The sequence below is a fragment of the Buteo buteo genome, chromosome 12 (genome assembly GCF_964188355.1).
Source record: "Buteo buteo chromosome 12, bButBut1.hap1.1, whole genome shotgun sequence".
NCBI classification, from domain to species: domain Eukaryota; kingdom Metazoa; phylum Chordata; class Aves; order Accipitriformes; family Accipitridae; genus Buteo; species Buteo buteo.
In genome coordinates, this window is record NC_134182.1 from 36,045,780 (window position 1) to 36,066,606 (window position 20,827).

The 20,827-nt window shown below is 38.3% G+C and overlaps 1 protein-coding gene across 2 annotated transcripts in view; it reads left to right on the forward strand.

Annotated features, from left to right (window-relative positions):
* THBS2 (thrombospondin 2) overlaps positions 1-14,175 on the forward strand; it is a 35,319-nt gene extending 21,144 nt beyond the window's left edge. For both annotated transcript variants that reach the window (XM_075043345.1, XM_075043344.1), the window contains exons 15-22: positions 1,020-1,179; positions 2,639-2,757; positions 3,030-3,264; positions 6,357-6,584; positions 7,044-7,315; positions 8,269-8,366; positions 10,670-10,809; positions 11,509-14,175. In XM_075043345.1, the coding sequence (XP_074899446.1) occupies positions 1,020-1,179; positions 2,639-2,757; positions 3,030-3,264; positions 6,357-6,584; positions 7,044-7,315; positions 8,269-8,366; positions 10,670-10,809; positions 11,509-11,516 (1,260 nt within the window). In that variant the 3' untranslated portion in view covers positions 11,517-14,175. The remainder of the gene's footprint in view (positions 1-1,019; positions 1,180-2,638; positions 2,758-3,029; positions 3,265-6,356; positions 6,585-7,043; positions 7,316-8,268; positions 8,367-10,669; positions 10,810-11,508) is intronic.
* The last annotated feature ends 6,652 nt before the right edge of the window (positions 14,176-20,827 follow it).

The window sequence follows — 20,827 nt, forward strand, 5'->3', positions numbered from 1 at the left end:
GTACATATAGTTGAAAAATTGTAGCCAGAAGTTGTTTTATGAGCAGTATAAAATTTTGACTTGCCTCTATATCTTGACTTTGAGTATATGAAATGTATTTCTGAGGAATTTAAAATGTTGTGCTAAAAATATTTTTTCCTAGTAAATGGGTTTTGTTTTAGCAGAGGAAAAGTAGTTTAAATATTTTTTCCATATGAATTCCTTTCAGATTCCATGATACTGGTACAGCCCTCACTCCCACTGCTTTGGTTTGGTTTCATTCTTCTTTGCTTTCCACACTGCGTACTTCCTCATGCCTGTGCAAAAGTCCATGTGTAATTTGGGGATGTGTGAAACATAAGAATTCTTGTTCTGGCAGACTTCCAAATTAGGGACTAAACTGAAATTAAATTTTAAAAATTCCACTAAAAGAAATGGTCTCAGGAAAAAAATATTTTGGGGCAATGAGAGTATTTCATTTTAACTTTTAATTTTTGAAAGTTTTTACATTTTATTATCATATGCAATATAACACAACCCACAAAAAAGTCAGTCTTTATTTAAATTGAAAAATCAAAATACGTGGTTTAAAAGTGAGAATATTGATACTAGTTTGTTCCAAAAAAGTCAGAGTATCATTTCTATCTTTTTCCAAAAAATACAGTATGCAGTTGAAGTTGGCCTGATTTTGCAACACGTTCTGATTTTTCTAAAAAACACATGTACCAGTGATACACTTTTGTTGAAATATCTGAGTACAGATCCAATTTAAAATGCCTGTTCCTCTCCTAGTGAGGTGTGGAACATGTTTCGTATGGCTTGTGCAAAAACACAAAACCAGACAGTGAGCCAGGCTGTCCAGATGCCATCTTGTTATCACTGAGATCTTCAGTGTAGGTACAGCTTGTCCATTGAAAAAATAGTGGATTAATAGTTTGATTTTGGCTTCTGTCCAAGATGAACAGGAGGAGTTATCACTTCATAGTATGCTCTCATGAGTTGTGATTTATGTTCTGAAATCTTCTATTTCTTCTTACCAGGACAATTGCCCTCTTCTGTTCAACCCTCGTCAGTTTGATTATGACAAGGATGAAGTTGGTGACCGCTGTGATAATTGCCCCTATGTGCACAACCCTGCTCAGATTGACACAGATAATAATGGGGAGGGTGACTCATGTGCTGTGGATATTGATGGAGATGGTATGCTTTCAGTTTCGAGAATTAAGTGCTGTTCCACAAGTACACTTTGCTTTATGTCCAGTAAGATGGGCTACGTGCTTTTATACATGGAGTAAAATTGGGTCTAGCAGCTCAAAAATGCAGAAGAAAGGGAAGACAGTTTCATCTGTCCTGTGTAGTGTAGTTGTCCATAAAGTCCCTAAAGGATTACAATGGATATTATTCAAGTATAAATCACAGCAAGTCTTTTATCAGTGTAATCTTAAAAAAAATTCTTTCCTTCATCTGTGTTCCAAAGTAATCAGGGTCTAATATAACACTTCTGTTGCCTTTTTTTTTTCCTTTTTAGGGAGGGAAAAGAACATCAGAACATCTGTGCGGTTAAGACAATATCTGTAGGAAATTAATCTGCTTTTCTATGAATGTAATGCAAAGCCCACAGTAATCCAAATACACATTTTTTGTGTGTCTTAAAATATTATTAAAGGTGTTTATTTCATCTACCAGTACATGCCTATGTGACCCAGATTTGATCAGAATTAAGGAGGGGGGAAAGCACTTTAATGTCTTTCAAAAATCATAACCATGCAGCATTTCAAATTTATGAGAATCCAGAAGTACTAGAAGTTGAAGAAATCTAGTTTTGGATTTCTTTCAGTAACATTTTAAACTTTTGGATTGAAGTTCTGAACATTTTGAAGTCCTCTCATCCTTCTGATCATCACGTTCTTAGTAGTGCTCATGGTAGTTCTGCATTTGAAGAAAAACGTAGTCATGTGTTATTGGCTGAAAGATTATGCAAATACCCAGGGACCATATCATGTGGGAAAGGGTCCTCGTATCCTTTCCAGACAGACATGCCAACGTGGCTTGATTTTGTTTCTTTTCAACATATTATAGTTTTGAAGGAGATTGGTTGTATAATAAAAGCTTCCTGAGAAGGGACAGTTTCTTTTGAAAATTTGGCATGCTGTACAATAAATGATGCACATGTTCTAGTAAAATTAAATTATTTAGTGCTGAGGCAGCTGAACATTAATGCAGTTGTTGCTAAACAAAACTCTTCAGAAATTCCACCATGATATAGCTGTGTGTTCTATGCCATTTCTTAGAGTGTGGGAAGAAAATCCAAACCAAATTATTTAAAAAGAAAAATAACCTGCCTCTTTATCTGTTATTCTGTGAAAGAGGGCTAAATTCTTAAGACATAATCAGCCCTTACTCTAGCAAAATTCCTTAGGAAAATACATATAGAAGACTTTATCATGGCAAGAAAGGTGGAATTGATACCATCATTTTTCTTTCTAATATTAGTCTTTTCACTATTTCATGTTGTAGCAATAATGTTGTAGCAATCAGAAAGCCTATGAAACCCTTAAGAGCCTTGCTTCTTTGCTGGTGACTCCTGCAGTCTATGGTTGTCTGTGCTGGATGCTGTATCATTCTGATTTCTTCAATCTTTTGGTTTTTTTCCTTGCAGACATTTTTAATGAACGAGATAATTGTCCTTACGTCTACAACACAGACCAGAGTGATACAGATGGTGATGGAGTTGGTGATCAGTGTGATAATTGTCCGTTGATGCATAATCCAGACCAGGTAAATGTTAGAGATGGTTTTCTTAATGGTAGCATCAGAACAAGGGCAGAGGAAAGAACCCAGGAACTGCTATCAGTCCCTGTTTACTGTAGAGCTGAAGAGGTGGATCTGTATTGCTCATTTTCATATCTCAGGGTGTCAGATCTCTTTGTATCAGAGAAGTCTCCAGAGAAGTCCTTGAAGAGAAGTGTTGAGAAATTAAGTACCAGGCAATCTGTACTTTTGTGTTCAGCAACAATAATAAATTTACTCTCTCAAATTTTTTGGGGTAGACTGATGCAGATAATGACCTTGTTGGTGACCAGTGTGACAACAATGAGGACATAGATGAAGATGGCCACCAGAACAACCAGGATAACTGCCCTTACATCCCCAATGCTAACCAGGCTGACCATGATAAAGATGGTAAAGGAGATGCCTGTGATCCTGATGATGACAATGATGGTGTCCCAGATGACAGGGACAATTGTCGCCTCAGATACAACCCTGAGCAGGAGGACTCTGATGGTAAGAACAATGTCATATGAATTTCATTTAGTTCTTAGTATCCGATTCTGATCTTGGAGTATTAACATCTGATGAAGAGAAAGATTTCAGATCAAACTGAGCTGCTTTTGACAGTTGAGACACCATGGACTTCAGTGGAACTGAACTGGCCAGTTTGGCCCAGGGTTAGAGCATTAGGAAGCCTCTTTGACAGGGGCTCAAACACGGACATACTTATTTATAGAACACCTTTAACAAATTTAAAAATCAAAATTAAGTTTTGGGGTTTTTTATATTTCTGATTTTCACTTTGTTGAAATATTACAAATCTGGGTAAATATTTCAAATAGCTTGAATTTCAGATGTCTTAAAAAATGAAAAATGAGCTGCTTTGCTTTCAAAATAAGTTATCTTCTGAAAATTAAAATGGAAAAAATTATGGTTTACTGCTCTGTTTTATTTTGAAAAACAGACTGTTTCTCCAGTTTTTTTAAGTCTAAAATTCTTGTTAATTTTTAACTATTTTTGTAAAAAAGATTCCTGAGCAGCTTTTCTCAAATTTGGTTTATAGGTAGCTTTAACTATGTCTTGAGGATGTAAATGTTACAGTTTAAAACATGGATACGTAGTTGTTCTTCAGTTCTGTGGGAAAATGTTGCTAGTACTTCTCAAATCATCCTTCTCTATGCTTGGCAGTATTTCAAGAATGAAATAGTGATAGTTTCATAATCATAAATGTAATTTAGAAAACATTTATGATCCTTCAAAACCCACCATAATATATCTATAAATAATGGCACTTGCAATAAATACAGGTGAGCAATTTCTGTTCTGAGTTATAGAGCTTGCTGGAGTCATTCCATGGCTACGCTGGTGAAATTGGAAGCAGAATTTAGTACCTACACGATATGGTTTTATGCACATTTAGAAAGATAAAATCCTGAGCCCTGACTGATTTCCTGGTGAGACAACTGCTGGCAATAGGGAGTTTCTGGTTGGTAGTCAGTAGTAGTTCTTAAATTACTTAACCCTTCAGTCCAATTATATATTTGGAATATCTTTGTACTTGCAAGTCTCTGGAATAGCCCCTTAATTTCAGAAATATTCCAAAATAAGGGTGCCCCCAAAATGGGATAGTTTGTTATAGTTGTCTGTCACCTGGATCTTGCAAGGGAGACTGCATTTATGTATGGAGTAAGGATTCACAAAAAGTGTAAATTTAAACATTTTAGCCAGCTCATCACTATCATTAGTGAAAGGTCCAACAGAAATTTTGGAAAAGTGATAAATAAAGCCAAAAGATGCTCCCACGCTCTTGAAGATGTGAGCTATAGCATATAAAGATGAGGCCCTGGAGAGAGCTGTTGGACGTGGCTGGGTAAACAAATGCTTTCTAACTTTCCTTGATAGGGAATCAATGTTGTCCGCAGCAGCTCAGTACCAAATGAACATCAGCAGGACTTTCAGTGAATAATTAGATTCTCCTGTGACTCAAGAATTACCTCTTTGATATTGGCAAAGGGAATAAAATTAGAAATTCATTCTCTTTTCTCCAATAAGTATTAAGACAAACAGGTGCAGGAGCACACAGCTGGTCAGGATTTGGAGTTCTCCATGGCTGATTGCCAGGGTGGAAAATGGGACCATTTTACCATGTATCTGAACTGCAGAAAGTCTTTGAGATATTGGATACTTCAGCTTTCTCTACTTTTTTTTTTTTGGCTGTTGCCTAAAACTCATTCTGCTTTCCTTTTGAAAGCTTCATACTTGGATAATGCTGTGCTGGTTAGGCATAGTAATGTAGCTTTCCATTTGTCTGTGAAGCATCTAGTAGTAGGTCAGTATTGAATGAGCTGGATCATTGCTCTTTCCCATTGTATTAATTCCCATATTCTTAGAGTGGTCACAAACACTTAAAAAAAAGCAGATGCCCAGCTACATGAGGATAGAAACAAATTAGCTGGCAGTTCTGGTTTTACATTAGTACCCAGTGCAATATCCAGTGGTTTCTGTTGTAAAAGTCGGAGCCATTTGTGAATTTGTTTCTATACTTGTCTAGCCAAGTTTTTCTACTTTATTTTCAAGTGTTTTGTATGCCACTGAATAACAGTGGCATTGGCAATGAGGTTTGGGGGTTTTTTTTAGATGCCTCCTTTCACCACCTGCTATTCAGGGCAAGTCACATCTCCTGGTTTCTACCAATATTAAGGGTAAATTAAGAAAGGAAATTATTTTTTTAAAGAATATTGAGCATAGTAAAAGTGTTGAGCAGATGCACAACTGTGGATGAGCTGTATGGACATATTTTTAGGCTCTCTAAAAAGCTTCTTGCAAGTCATGTAACAAAACTTAATATTTCCATTCCTCCAAGGCTAGTCCTGTTGGACACAGTACTTCTTTCTCTTTTCTTACATTTTTCTGAAGTGCTACATTTCTTATAAGACAAATTGTTCTACCCACAAGTGAAAGAGGGACTAAGCACATATGCATATTTTACTGCAATACTGTCCCCACTTTCTTCTGACATAGAGGTGACACTTCTGCAATCTGAAGCACCTGAGATGGATTGTTGCTGAAGGAATCTTAAGACAGAGGTAAAAGAGTCTGAAGAAAGTTCAGTATCTTCAGTAGTATATAAGGATTTAGTAACATGCAAGAAGATTAAGATTTTAACGCTATCGTTCGAATTCATTTACACTGATCATATTAAAATGTGGTGTTGTATCCACATCTGGGACAAATCAAACTGAAAATGTAATACAAGCATTAGTGAATTACATCGACATTGCAAACTTCCAACTTTTCCCACCCCGATTCTAAAGCAGCATATAGACTGGGGCCAGATTGATCACTGTCATAAACCACCGACAGGACAGTTTTATTAACAACAATTTTGGCCCCGATCTAAGTTGATGACTTCTTTCAGTCCTTACCAGCATCATTTCAAATGTACTTTCAGAGAACAAAGCTTTCTTTGGAGTCATTTGGAGCATTCTTTGGGAAACAAGAGAATAACATATATGTATCATAAATTTCTTCCATCAGTGGGAGAGATGTTAGGAAGGCTGAACAAATTGCTAACAATTGCATTTGCTTATTCACATTGCTTATAGGTGATGGCAGAGGTGATATTTGCAAAGATGACTTTGACAATGACAACGTCCCAGATATTTACGATGTATGCCCTGAAAACAATGCCATCAGTGAAACTGATTTCAGAAAGTTCCAGATGGTCCCCCTGGACCCCAAGGGAACAGCTCAGATTGATCCCAACTGGGTTATTCGCCACCAAGGCAAGGAGCTGGTGCAGACTGCCAACTCTGATCCTGGAATAGCTGTAGGTGAGTGTTGGATGTCAGCTGTTGTCTATGGACAAGTAACCAGTGATCTGGTGATAAGGGAAGGGAAAAAAAAAAGGTAGATAAACCGATCTTTTTGGTGCTGCAAGCCTCGGACTGGCACACGGGGACAGGGTACATGCCCAAATTAAAAACAGCTCAGTACTGTTTGCCTTTGACCATTCGTCTCATCACTGACTGTAACACACAGAAGATACCCAGAACTTGATATAAGTGCAGTGCCTACTGTCTCCAATGACCCTTGTAAACAACTTAACTTCTCTCCAGAAGCCTCCATGTTATAGGTAGTCAAGTGTGACTACCTCCTCTCCTACAGGTAAGGAAACTGAAAAGATAGTTTATGACTGTTGGCAAAACTCAGGATAGAACTGGGACTCTTGGGCGTGGGCAGCCTGAACCAGCATTGTAACTCAATGGTTTGTCTCTTCCATCCTCTCCCAGGCTACGATGAGTTCAGCTCTGTTGACTTCAGTGGGACGTTCTATGTTAACACAGACCGCGATGATGACTATGCTGGCTTTGTGTTTGGCTACCAGTCCAGCAGTCGGTTTTATGTTCTGATGTGGAAGCAGGTCACTCAGACCTACTGGGAGGACAAACCCACCAGAGCTTATGGCTATTCTGGTGTGTCGCTCAAAGTAGTGAATTCAACAACTGGTACCGGTGAACACTTGAGAAATGCTCTCTGGCACACAGGAAACACCCCTGGACAGGTGAGAGATTTAACGCTTCAGGCCAACAATGCATGGCTAATATTTTAAAAGGAGGGGAGGTGTCTTGAAAAGAATTTCCTTTCACACCTTAAATTTTTGCAGACGTTTATCAGCTTTTCTTCATTTCCCATATTACTGGTGTCAATAATAACATTTGCATTGTGTTTCAAAGAAAACATTACACGTATAAAAAATTATGAATGGAAAAAGTTACATGTATAAAAGGGAAGATGTGGTGTGGTCCAAAGAAAAAGGAGTGAGAAGTCTCAGTTATTCACAAATCCTTTGTGACCTCTGTATTGGCACTTGCTTCTTTGGCATTCCAGCTTGTTTGAATTATACGTGGTTTAGAGTTCAGTAACCAGTGACAGCCAAAGAGAAAAGAAATGAAAACAAAGAGAGAAAAACTGCTGCTGTTCCAAATAGGGCCCAGCCATGGAAGAAACTTGTGCCTTTTGGAAATGAAGTTAGTGGGACTTCGCATCTGGATAGGAGTTTCGCACTTTGGAACTCCTTGCAGGAAAAGGACCTTTACTGAGTGCAAGAGATTTCAAGGAGCAGGCCACAGGCAGTAACATCTGTGCAAGCTGCAGTCCCTCTCCTTTGGTGGAGGTGCTCATACAGATAGGAAAAGTAGCATCGTCTCTGGCAGTGTGGGTGTGTGTGTGCAAACGGGCAGGACTTCCTAAAGGAAGTCAGATTCGGTGCTGTGATGGCCTTTGGTGACTCCAGCTATGAAACTACAGATGAGTAACTGATCAATAATTTAAGACAGAAGTTTTCATTGCTCTCATCCTATAAAAGAGGTCTGCTGATCACACCATGTGAAACACTATTTTCGGTTCCATGCTCTGCAGCAAATAAGCTTTGGCTGCATGTACAGTTACTATAGTGGATGTACAGTTACTAGTGCACAGTCTGTTTCTAATAAGGCATTTGTATTCCTACTGTAGGTGCGTACTTTGTGGCATGATCCCAAGAACATTGGCTGGAAGGATTATACTGCTTACAGGTGGCATTTGATTCATAGGCCTAAAACGGGATTAATAAAGTAAGAAATGTTTCTGCACCTCTATATTTTCTAGTAGCAAAACTTTTGTCTCTGTTGATCTGAGAGCTATGTTATCAGTTTCTTTGTTAGTTCTGATAATGATACTTGTATGACAGTTTGTTCCAATATTTTGGGGACATTTTGTCTTCTTTAGAATAAGATATTTTCCTTTTCAGATGTATTTAATGTAGTCTGGATGGTTCAATATTTACATCAGCTAAATATTCTTAAATTAAAGAAAAAAATAAAATTCTTTCTCAATAGCTCTTCTGTAAAGGGACCAAAAATTCCTGAGCAAAACTCAAAGCAAGATTAGAACACGAGATTCCTCCCCAGCCTCTGGAATTTGAATGAATGAAATTAATTAGAAACATCAGAATTGCCACAGGGAAGTAGGCCAACGGCCTGTCTACTTCAGCATCCTGTCTCCCATAGTGGCTTATCCGAGATACTGCAGAAGTAGCCATGAGCACATCTGTAATGCACACAAGGAGTTATGGTGTATGACTTCCCTTAGAGCCCAGCTGTTTATCTGATGTTCCAAAGAACGAGCATTAACTGTCCATGTCAATTTTATCTTCTACTAACTACTGTAACTGTAAAGGATGTTTTTCAAAGGGCAGAGTCTGACCTTACCTCTTAAGGTCTTGTTTGTGCTTATGAGCAAGGGAGTTTCACTTGGCTGTGAAAGACAAAAGGGTAGAAATATTTGGATAGACTAAGTTACTAAGTTATCTGTTTCTTGCAAAGAAAAGTTTCATGCATCGAAGTATTGCAGTGCAAAGCATTGACTGTTACAGGTCAAAAGGAAACTTGAGGTTTTCGTTTGTGATGCTGTTACCTGTATCTTACTTTGCAGGATCTACTTAGTGTCAGACAAAGCATGTTTCAACTGGTATCCCATTAGATTAATCTAGCATGACAAATTCTGTGGTCTAGGGCATTAAATTCCTTCATTCTTCAGGGTGTTTTTATAGAAAATAAATAAATAAAATCAATTGTTTCACGAATATAGTCATGAAGCCATTTTATTTGTACAGAAATAGCAATTTAGTATTAACATGATTAGAGCTGCCTAATTTTTTGGAGTGGGATGAATAATTTATTAAACTCTTCCCATACATTTTGGGTTCTTGAAATTTTGAGAATTACGTTAAATAGGGTTACGTGAACCTGTCGTTCTTTTTGCTTTTCTTATTACCATCTATGAAATACTGTTTTCAGGGAGCAGTTTCACACTTGTTTTTAGGCACCTTTTAGAAAATAAAACACTTCAAGGTAGAACAAGTGCTGTACGTGCATTTCTGCCTAAGTAGAAATCTGTCCTGAACCCCTGAGTTATAGGAAGTTGCTCAAGTGTGTTCATCCTCATGTGAAACCATCCTGCTTTGTGTAACTCATGTATTGTCAACTGAAGCAGGACCATAATCCCTTCCTCCAGAGACTGCTTTAATAACAGACTATAGAGTCATTTCTCATTTGGCCCAAAAGCTATTTTAAGAGACTGAGAGCCTAAGAACTTTGACTACCTCAAGGTCTCCCGTGAGAAGTAGAGAATCCAAGTTCAAGGAAGGGTAATCTATCTGATAGGGAAGGAAAACGAGGAGGCATCTTTATAGGTCTTTTGGCTCTAGGGTGGAAGCCTGAAACACTACCAAAAAAAACCCCCACAACCACCCCTAAAAACCCCCACGACCACCCCTAAAAACCCAAGTTCTCCTTCTTTTCCAATTTGTTATTAGTCTAGCTGTTTGTGTCCAAATCCTTCCAGCTTTCATTAAGCTCTTAAAATGTCTGAAATTGGGATTCAGCATGGCTCCAATTAATGTTTTGTTTGACTCTAAAGGGAAGGTTCTTCCAATTTCTGATGTTGGCCCTTGCACCTAAAGATAAATAAATCAGCCGTTCACACAGCTATAATGATGATTTTGCTAAGTGATGTGGCGAGGTCTTGTGCTAACCTCTGAGTTCACAGGGACAGGGGCTTATCAATGAATGCTAGTACATGACATAGTTCATTCCAGGAGACATGACTGTTCTAAATAAAGAATTGGGAAATCTTTTGCAGATGGTGTGCATAAAATTACTTATGGAACAGCTCCACTGCTGCTGATTAATGTGTTATGGCTGCCAGCCAGGTGGGCGTGAGATACAGATGAGAAGTGATCCTTACAATGAAGTTGGGTTTTCTGATCCCTTCTTAAAATTAATTCTGTTTCAGTTCTTGGGAACCACTACCAGCCCTTAGCACTGGACACTGTGTTATCCTCCTTGTCTAATTTAAATTATCTTCTTCTTTACAGAGTTTTAGTGTATGAAGGGAAACAAGTCATGGTGGATTCTGGACCAATCTATGATACAACCTTTGCTGGTGGACGATTAGGTCTTTTTGTCTTCTCTCAAGAGATGGTCTATTTCTCTGACCTCAAATATGAATGCAGAGGTTAGTTACAGAAAATGTCTGGAAAACGCTGAAGCCTTTGATAAGCTGTGGAGCAAGCATGAAATATGGAAATGAAAAGTATCCTCTAGTCACAGAAAGCAATCTATAATATCAAAGCATGGAGTAAACCTTGGTTTGTTGAAATACCATGAATGCCCTTTGCCCCTATAGTAATCTCAATTTGAATAACAAAACCCAGATGTTTAATACTACCCACCTGGAAAAAATGAGATAGAAATAAATCTCTGAGTGAGATATGTGCTTAGAATTCTGTCTGTATATCCACTTTCCTTTGTAGGCTATTTGAGTGTGTCCTGCGGGCAGAGAGCTACTTCTGGATCACCCCTCTTTCAAGAGGCATGAAGGAGAGAGCAGATATTTTTAATGAGCATGTCTGTCTATAGTGTCTTGTCCAAAATGTTTTGAAATACAGAAAATGCTTTCCCAGGTTTTCTTACGTATGATTTTTTGTATACATTTAGATACACAGGTGCACATACACATATGTGTGTGTCTCTATCTATATAGGGAGATATCTATTTTTATATAAACGTCCTCACGTTTGTAGGAAAATGCAGAATGGGAAACATTGTGCTGCATCCCTATACGGTGTCATAATGGAGCTCTGTTCTTGTGTGACTGACTTTCTAACAAAATAAGACAACCACAATTAATATTGTTTTTTCTTATTTCTTTCAGATGCTTGAGCAATGGTTGCTGCATTACCAGCAAAGTACTGTAAATGCTATGCAACCTAGACACCTCAGTACATCCTGGTACTCCCAGTTTCTATTTTTGTGTACCTCCTGTCCTCTGTCCTCGTGCTCCACTCACCAGGTACCTCCCTGCTGCCAGGAGTGCCTCAGCCATCCCTCCACCCAAGTGCCTTCTCACAGCCAGGACTAATGAGACCTAAACGTGAGCGTCTGACCCACCACCGAAGCAAAAGCAGATTGATATATTAGAACACTTTTGTAGAGTGAAAACTTAGCAAAACATGTTTGTTTGTTTATTTGTCTTTTTTAAGGAATGACGTTTACATATGAAAATGTAATTACTTAATGTATTTATATATATATGGAGAAAAAGAGGGGGGTGATGATTATCAGTCATTGTCTTTAAGTGAGGAAAAATGTGTTTGAATAACTTTTTAGGTGTATGGTTGACACTTCCGTGCTTTGATCAGGACTGGACTTCAGTAACACAAAGCCTCTGGGTCTAATTTTAGCAAAGTAATGGAAGGCCACGCCAACAGTATCTCTATAACAATGAAAATGCCTTTGGATAATAAAGTAAAGACCAATTATGAACACTTCTTGATCCAAAAAGATGTTCTTTAGCTTATGAGGATGCTCGTAATAACACCCGTTAAAATTAACAGCTGGTAGAAATGTCAGATTTGCAACCTAAAGCATTGCCTAGTCGACATTCAGGCCAAGTGGAACTGAACTAGAACTCCCATGTGAAAGGGAAGAGTGACTCATTTAAACATCCAAAGCTATTGCTATTGTCTGACTTTCAAAAAATTATTTCCAGTTGTTCTCTTTCCATCATATTTTGCATTCCCTTGTAATAAAGAATATACCATGACCATGTGGAGCAAAACAAACCTGAACCACTTTCCCACCTCTGCTGCAAAAAGCACTTTGACATCCTGAATCCTGATGTGGGTTTTTGAAAAGGTGGCAACGCCACTATTACTTAATTTGGTAACGTAGGAATTTAAGGTTCCATTTATAAATATTTTGTTAGTATTTATTATGATTATCTCACCAAGCTCCCTTCTCTGATAATTTATTTTAAAGCATGTCATATAATGCATCAGTAATACATTCACAAATAATGATATTTTAAAGCTATTTTTAAAAGCATATCACAATATGTAGATATTGTCAAAGTATGGTATACACTTAAGTAGAGTTTCATGGGTTATATTCATGTATGCTTTAAAGTTAAATGAATAATAATAAGGAATTTATAAATGGAACCTTAATATATATCCAGTTACCCTAATTTTAATATTTTGTATTGTTACCTATGTCTGCTGTATATAGAACTTCTTAAATAATGCTGAAGGGATACCAGTGTTTATTCTAAACAGATACAACAGTTACTCAGATATACAATAGTATAAACATGTTTAGCATTTTTTTTGTTTAAGTTGTATGAGCTTTGTTCACAAAAAGAACACACGCTGGTGTGCTTTTGTTCATAGATGGGTTAACTAATGGAATAATACAGTACCTCTGCCTTCTTACAGGGCACAGTGAGCTAAATGTTGAATCAACTTTTTCTCCCTTGAAATAGATTCTGTTGCTATATTCATTAGAAGAGAATCCACAGTTGCTGGCTTTATTGCACATTTTATAGTGTTCATATTATCAAATCTTTTTGGTTTTGTTTTTGTTTCAATTTTGTTTTGTTTCTGGTTTGTGTTTTGGTTTGGTTTTTTTTTTCCAAATCCTCTTCATGAGGTTTTTAAATGTTTCAGTTTCTTACTTTTGGTGTTTCAAATTGTATCCCCAAGTCCCAAGCAGAAGGGAGGGTGACTTCATTAAATGTAATGATTGTAATGGCTGTGTAGGGTTTTTTGTTTTGTCAGAGAGAGACATCAGTGTGGGGATGAAGATGTTAATATTTGGACTGTATCATAATTTTCCTATTCTATGTAAATTATTTATGATGTTTTTTAAATTTCTTTTTCATTTTTTCCTTGCAAGTGTGTGTGAGAGAGTGAGATCAATGAAATTTCATTTTGTTTTGCCAAAGATTGTAAATAATTATTTATTTGTTTACACGGACGGAACTTTATCATTTAACGTCCTGATTCATTTAGTCAGATCCTCATTTTTATATATATATATTTCAAGAAATTAATGATAGGAAATAAACTGTAAAAAGGTTTTATAAACAAAATTCTCCTTACCTTTTTTATAGTTAAAATGTTTCTTTAAAGAAAAGATTCCATTCCCCAAAGCCCTCAGTTAAATAAGCCTCTTGCCTTGCTATAAACCAGTTCATTTCAAGCAAACCCCCAAATCTGTTGCTTGGTTACAGATCACCAACTGTCTGCTAAGGTTGTAAACAGCAGGTTTCCTAGCCTCTCTGACAAGACCTTATTCTCCATGAAGTCTTTGTCTGGCAAACTATGCCAAGTTTTATTTATGGCATTACAACTGAGAAATTTTGGGCCTGCTTCTCTTTTTTTGCTGGACTTCTACACATGGTGTCTGTATTGTGTCTGAACAAAAACATGATCCTGTTCTGTACCTGCTTTTGCTGTGAGTCCCATCTGAGTCGCTGGGATTTGTTGGTGTGAGCGAGGATTGCCTTCCTGCTGGAGAATTTCAGGAACCGGTGAATCGTCCGTCACTAACCAAACAGAATAAAATACAAGAAAAAATTGCTAACGTGAGAGATCTTTGCCATCAGTATGAACTGCTTGCAGGGAGGGGAATTTGAATTGGATTAGGAGAAGTAAGAATGCCCAGCATGCCAAAATGCCAGTTTTGAGGTGTGAACTCAAGTCATATTCTCTTATAAATATCCCAACTATTCACTCTTCTTGGCCTTACAAATATCCCAGCTCTTTGGTTTCCTTGGCTTTTGGTTCCAGTGCAAGTACTCAGAACATGACACAAGAAAGCTGTATAGTCTTCAGCACAATCTTTTGGTGAGTCCTTGAAAATAATACAAATGTTCAGTTTTGTAGAGAGTTGGGTCACTTGCTTCTATTTATGCTGCGAGGACATAAATGATTAACGTTCTTCAGGTAACAGGGTGATCAAGATCTTGTTACCTGCATTCTCAAGAGTCCCATTTAAATCTCTGGTTGCGATCTGCAAAAGAGTTTTGAGCATGAACACTTAGTGATGATGGGAAGGAAAAAAATACATCCCTTCATGGCAACCAAACAAAACCCCGCAAAATGCACCCAGGGAAATAAAATGACTGGAAACATGTGAAGCCATAACAGCAGCACTTCAGTACTAGTACAGGGTCTTGAAGAAAAACAGAGAGGGAAGGACCAAAAAAGCAAATGCTATGCTGTGAATGAGCAGGCTCGCCTAAAGCAGTGACATCCTCTGACCTCTGTCCATTGTTCTAACTACAGGCTTTTGAAGGTATTCAGGGATATTTGAGTAATTTGGGAAAAAGACATATTTAAAAATTTTGCAGCCCCTGCCCTGCTGGTTCCCAGAGAGGTACGGGTGTGGAAGAAGGCAGCCTGAAATCTCTGCAGAGAGGCTGGTTTCTCACAAGAGGAAGCAGAGCAGGCGCCGATTCTGCCACTGACTCCAGCGTGACACTGGGCAGAATATTCTTCATTTCCCTGAGCATCAGGTTCCCATCTACTAGAAGTCAATGATAAATTTCCTCCCCTTTACAAAACTTTTGAGAAGTTTTATGTGTCCTATTGTTTCTGGACCAGCCAAAAACCAGGAAATACTGAAATCCTGAACTCCCCCTGAAATTTAAGTTCAAATGAGACTTCTTGACCGCATTTAAAACATGGTTTTTTTCAGATAAGCTTTGGATAAGCCTCTGAATTCTGAAAAGTTAAGCCAAACGCCCAGCATTTAAGGATTTGTCTGTTGTAAGAGTAACACCTTTACCATGGTTTCTTCTAGAAAGGAAGGGAAAAAAACCCACCGAAGGATTATACCTGTGATTTCGCACATCAGGCAGCCCAAGTATTAGCATCATGAGTGCTAACATCTGTGTCTACTCCTCGCTGGCTACACAATGGCAGCAGAAGCTGAACAGGCTCTCGCAGTCAGTGGGCCAATTCCTCATCTTGGTCAGCTCAGTGGGGGTTTTGCTGTGGACTTGATGTGATGTCTGGATGAGATTCAGGGTTCGGCTTGTGCTGCAAACGTCCATAGAGGAAGAGCTCTAATGCTCACATGGGAACATCTGCTCTCTGAAGGCATTTGAAAAATAACTAACGATGTAATAACTTGGCACGGTGGTGTTCCCAATGTGGAGAAGACCACCCTTGTAGATCAGGAAGGGGGACTTTGAAGCAAAAGAAACCTGGGACTGATTAAACCAAAGGTCCTTCTATTCCATTATCCTGCTTCTTGAAAGCTGCCTGTACCAAATGCGCCAGAGGAAGGTGTAAAATCTTTATCACTAAAAATCATACATCAGCATACCTAAAAGGGAAAGATCACTCCTAGCCCCAGGTGGTTAATGGGTGGTTTCTGCCCTCGTACCTGCATGGCTTCTTTTGCTTTAATTTAACTGCAAATATTCCTGTTATTCATATAAAGATCTCGGGGTTTTAATCCCACTTCTCGACCTCTTGAGAGTTCTGGAGACTGCTTATACACGATATATAGTAAAAATTTCCTTTTACCAATTTCAGGTCTGTTACTGTTTAATTTCATTGACAGGCTTTACTTCTCACAGACTTTGGGAAGGAGTGAATAGTATGTATTTCATCATAAAACTGCATGTTACAAGAAAAAAAACATTCTGCCTTACTTTTACTGCTTGTGTGCATGTGTCTGTAATGGGTTCCTGCAGTACATCAAAAGTAGAAGAATTTCCTCTGCTTGCTGAAAAGATCAGCTGTCCTGTTTGGGTACAGGATGCTACCCATGGTTATGGCTTTCTCCAAGGCTCTCTGTCTAGCTCTTGCATTGACATGTCATATATGTGTGCGCACGCACACACATACACAGATCTACATATTTTGCAAAGGATACATCTCATTCTGTGTTTGTCTTGTTCTTAGTGCTTCCCTAGCCATCTGCTACTGGCCACAGTTGGAATCAGGCAAATGAGTTGGACAGATCTTTTATCCTATCAGTGATAGGATCATTACCCGTTCATCTTGATATTTGTAGAGCTAGAGGTGAATGTATTTGGTGTCATTCCTTTAGAAGCAAGTGACTTTCTTTTCAGACATTTCTGGACTCTTTTCAGCGCTGCTGAATGCACCGGTCTCTGGATGCTGGAGGCATGCATTGCAAATCACACTTCAAATCATAGCAACAGCTGTAATAAGGTAACTTGTAACTCAGAAATTGGGTTTAGTCATTGAGATTACATAGTCATTCAGTAACTTTTAGGGATACAGTCTTGACTATATCTTGACTCCCTTTGTGATCTGATTTCCTCTCTAAATCATGCTGACACAAAAGAAAACAAGGGAGAGGGTGGAAAGCTGCAGGCACTGTCAGTGGCTGCAATGGATAATTTTTGACCAATGTGAAGAAAATGAAACCCAGAATTTTCAGTTTCATGCGAGGCAGGTTTTTCTCAGATAGTCTTCTGATTGATCATTCAATCCAGTTTTCTTCCTGGAGCTGCCACTGCTGCTGCCTTCTTCAAAGTAACAACAACATCCAATAGAAATTTTAGGGATGGATCTGCCCATCATAAAGAGATGATGATTCAAGATATGAAAAACCAATATTTCAGCTTGCTTTAACATATATTCAGGAGCAGTGGCTACCAATTGTTAAGACATTCCTTGCTGGTGAGACTCAGGTATTTCAGAGCTGGAGCGTGGAACCTAAGCAAATTAATCTGTCCTGATTGCTGAAGATTCAGCTGCGGTGTCTCTGCTCTAGGATTTTGCAGTCAGAAGTAAAGGACCACCCAGCTGGTCATGGATGTAATCCAGTGGGTTTAACTATACACAGTAACTCAGCCTTGATTCTGAAGAAGTGGGGGCAATGTCTAGAGCCGAAATCAGTGGCATGTGGAACATCACTAGCTTTCTCCAGTGAGATTCAGTTACAAAGGTATTGCCAATCACTGCTCTAGAAAACAGCACTTTTCCATTTAAAGAAAGAAGTTCCAATGTTTATAAAGGAGATCAGGAGCAGGGAGAAAACCAGAATGTTGTTAAATGCTCAAGTTAAGATTTGCACAATTTTCAGAGAAATGGAGCATCCATTGGCAGTAAAATGGCAAGAGACCACATTCTTGGTTTTTTTAGAACTCTTGTTTTCGAACTAATGGCTCCTTTAACAAGTGACCCAGGTATTTAATATTATCTGAGTTTATTAGTAAGGCAAATAATATTTCTGGAATATTTTCAAAGGGGGGGACAGAATATTTACTATATTACATTTGAAAATGAGTGGATAATATCCACTATTCTGCAGTGATTGAAGGGTCTTCCATGTAAAATCTTTTCAGCTCTTAGGGTTTTTTTTGTTCTGTTTCTGTCTTCGGTAACTTTTTGTGGATAAAAATAACAAGCTGATTTTTGTTATTAGCAATCATTCTTAACTGCATGGAAGACCTGATGCCTGGTTAAGTTTTTACTGAAATCATGTGTCTAGGGAAGGAAAGTTCTAGCCAGAACCACTTCTCTCTTCTGCAGAGAGGAAGAACTGTTCTTCTGCAGCGGGCATTGACTGATGAAAGAAACTGTACAACTGGGTTACTGAAAGCAGGAGCTGGCACCTGGGTCATGATTCCACTTGACCCATTGCGACAGCCAAAGAAATAGCTAAGGTGAGAAATCCTGCATGCAGCTACCCCGTGTGCAGTCAGTCCCCTGCAGAAGAGAGAGGGAAAATGCGCTAAGCCCACAGAGAGTCACTTCAAACACTGAGGACTGCAGATCAGCTCCATGGCTGCCGTGTTGCCTGTACTTAAAATATTTTCTCCTATCCTCATGCCAACGCATCTGTCTACAACCTAGTTCCAGGTTTAACACCTGAATGCTGTGCTTAAGGTTTTTTTTCTTCTTAATGATGCATATAGACTAAAACTAAACACATTTACTTTCTTATTTCTGGAATATTCATGTTAGTGTTGTTTTTTTCTTCTATGAACTGGGGTCTCATAATGCTCCTCTATGTCCCAGAGGATCCAATAATGTTTTGAAAGAGTTCTTAAAAAAACTCCAGCACAAAGCATTGTGGTGTTGTAGCCCTGTGAAGGATCGTTTCTTGCATCTCTTCATTCCTGTCCAGGATGAGTTCAGAATGTGGTGGCTGCTATTTCTCAAAAAGTGTGCATTGTTTAGCTCCATAATTACATACATACTTTCTTCCCTGTATTGTTTCTCCCAACAGAGCATGAAATACTGTGATTTAACAATGCAGCTGGTAAATCACAACCGATTTCATATCAGCTATTACTTCATATTGGCTATTTAGGTCCTGCCCAATTCCCAAAACACAGTGGAGACACTGTAGTTTTCACAGTACTTTCAGAAATAAAAGATTACTTGGAAAACTACTGCATTAATTTCTATAGCTTCAAAAGAAATTAATGCTCCGTTTGCACATATGACCTTCTTATAAACAGGAGGTTTACTTCTCTGTCCAGTTTTGATTAAATATTAATATGAATTTTTAAATGTTGACACTTCCAGATGGATATGGAAAAGATCTTATCAATGTACATTTTTGTGCCCTTTTCCTGCAATATTCTAGAAAAATTTTAACACTGAAAAGTGGCTTGGAAAACCTTTGGGCTGTGATGTTTAAATAATTCAAGATGCAGAACTGGTATTTCTCAAGAAGAAAGATTAATTTTTACAGGAAACTGTAGGCATTTCACTGTGAAGCGATTAATAAGTAAAGTAAGAAATGGCAAGTATCTGAGACATCTTTACCTCTTCTGTTGTCCAGTCATTACTCTGCATAGACGTGTCTGTGTGGGATAAGCCAATATTGTCAATTTGCCTTATTGGGACTACCAGGTTTTAATACACATGTTCATAATTTTGAGGCACATACATCATCTTTTAGCAAAAAGCCTGACACTTCTTATGGTGCAAGTGTTTTGCATTAGAAATGTAAAATAAAACTGAAGCCGTGGAAAGAATTATTAATTCAAAAGGAAACAATTTCAGAGCGTTTTAATTTCCTGCTATATCCATATTTTTGTATCTCATCATCTGGGGCTTTGACACATGTTTATGCTCTGCACCCTGATGTCCCTATCACAGGAGAAGCTGTTCCAGTTCTCCCGGGGATAATCGATAGGAAAGGTGGAAAATCCTCCCTTTTTTACCTGCCAGAGCTCTCTGAAGTGCACTGCCACGCCAAGGTGGGGGGGGGCAGAGTGTCCCAGTGTCACAGACCAGCATGTGCTGAGACGGAAACTGGAGAAGGATGAAGACCAAAAGGCTGATAGGAGGAACCTGTACAGCTATTTGCTGGCTCCCACAACACCAAATAGCAGTGTTTAGGGATTTCTAAATTTTCTTCAGGTTAAATATTAATTTCCTGAAGTGTATCAAGCCAAAGGGATTTTTTTTAAACTTGTCTAATAAGAAACTGTGAATGCCAAATGTATTTCTCACCTGATCTACCTAAGGTTGATTTGGTTTTGTTCTCTTCCATTGATGATACTTCACTTTGATACTGGTAAAACTTCAGGAAGTATATTGCAAAAAAATCTTCCTTATTTTTATACTGAATGAAACATATTTTGTGTACTACAAAGAGAATTGTTTCATTGTCAAAGAGACTTTTTTACTTTTTCAGAAAGTGGTAGGGAGCCTTGCAAGCGCCAGAGGTGCTGACTTGGGAGGAAGGGAAAAATTCAACCCTTGTGATGAGATGGAGATATTGTAGGCTGAGGAGGAGGGAGGGCATCTGCATTTGTGAGGTTCAACTGTGAGGCACAAAACCTTGGGAAACTCTGTTAATAAAGTCTATTAATAAAGGCTTTCTATTGCTTACTGGGTCAAGGCTATTAATTTTGCTCACCCTGGGTCAGTCACAAAGCATTTGTGCCTATATCCATTTTTAAGTACATTTGCATATAGACAAACCTGTATATAGACACATACCAGGTAAGTGCTCGTATGCACAGGGGTTTGCATGCAAATCACAATGAAAAGTTAACTTCTTGCCCAATCCCTGTTAACAAAAGCATAGCTGCTGATTCAAAATAGTCATAGGCAAAAATATCAGTACTAAACTTACTGGCTCAGTGGCAGAAGGAGACATATTGCGATGATTTGTGCTGCAGTGGGGCCTCTGCTTTTCTAAAATACCTATGCCAATATCACTTCACTGAAGCTATTGGAAAG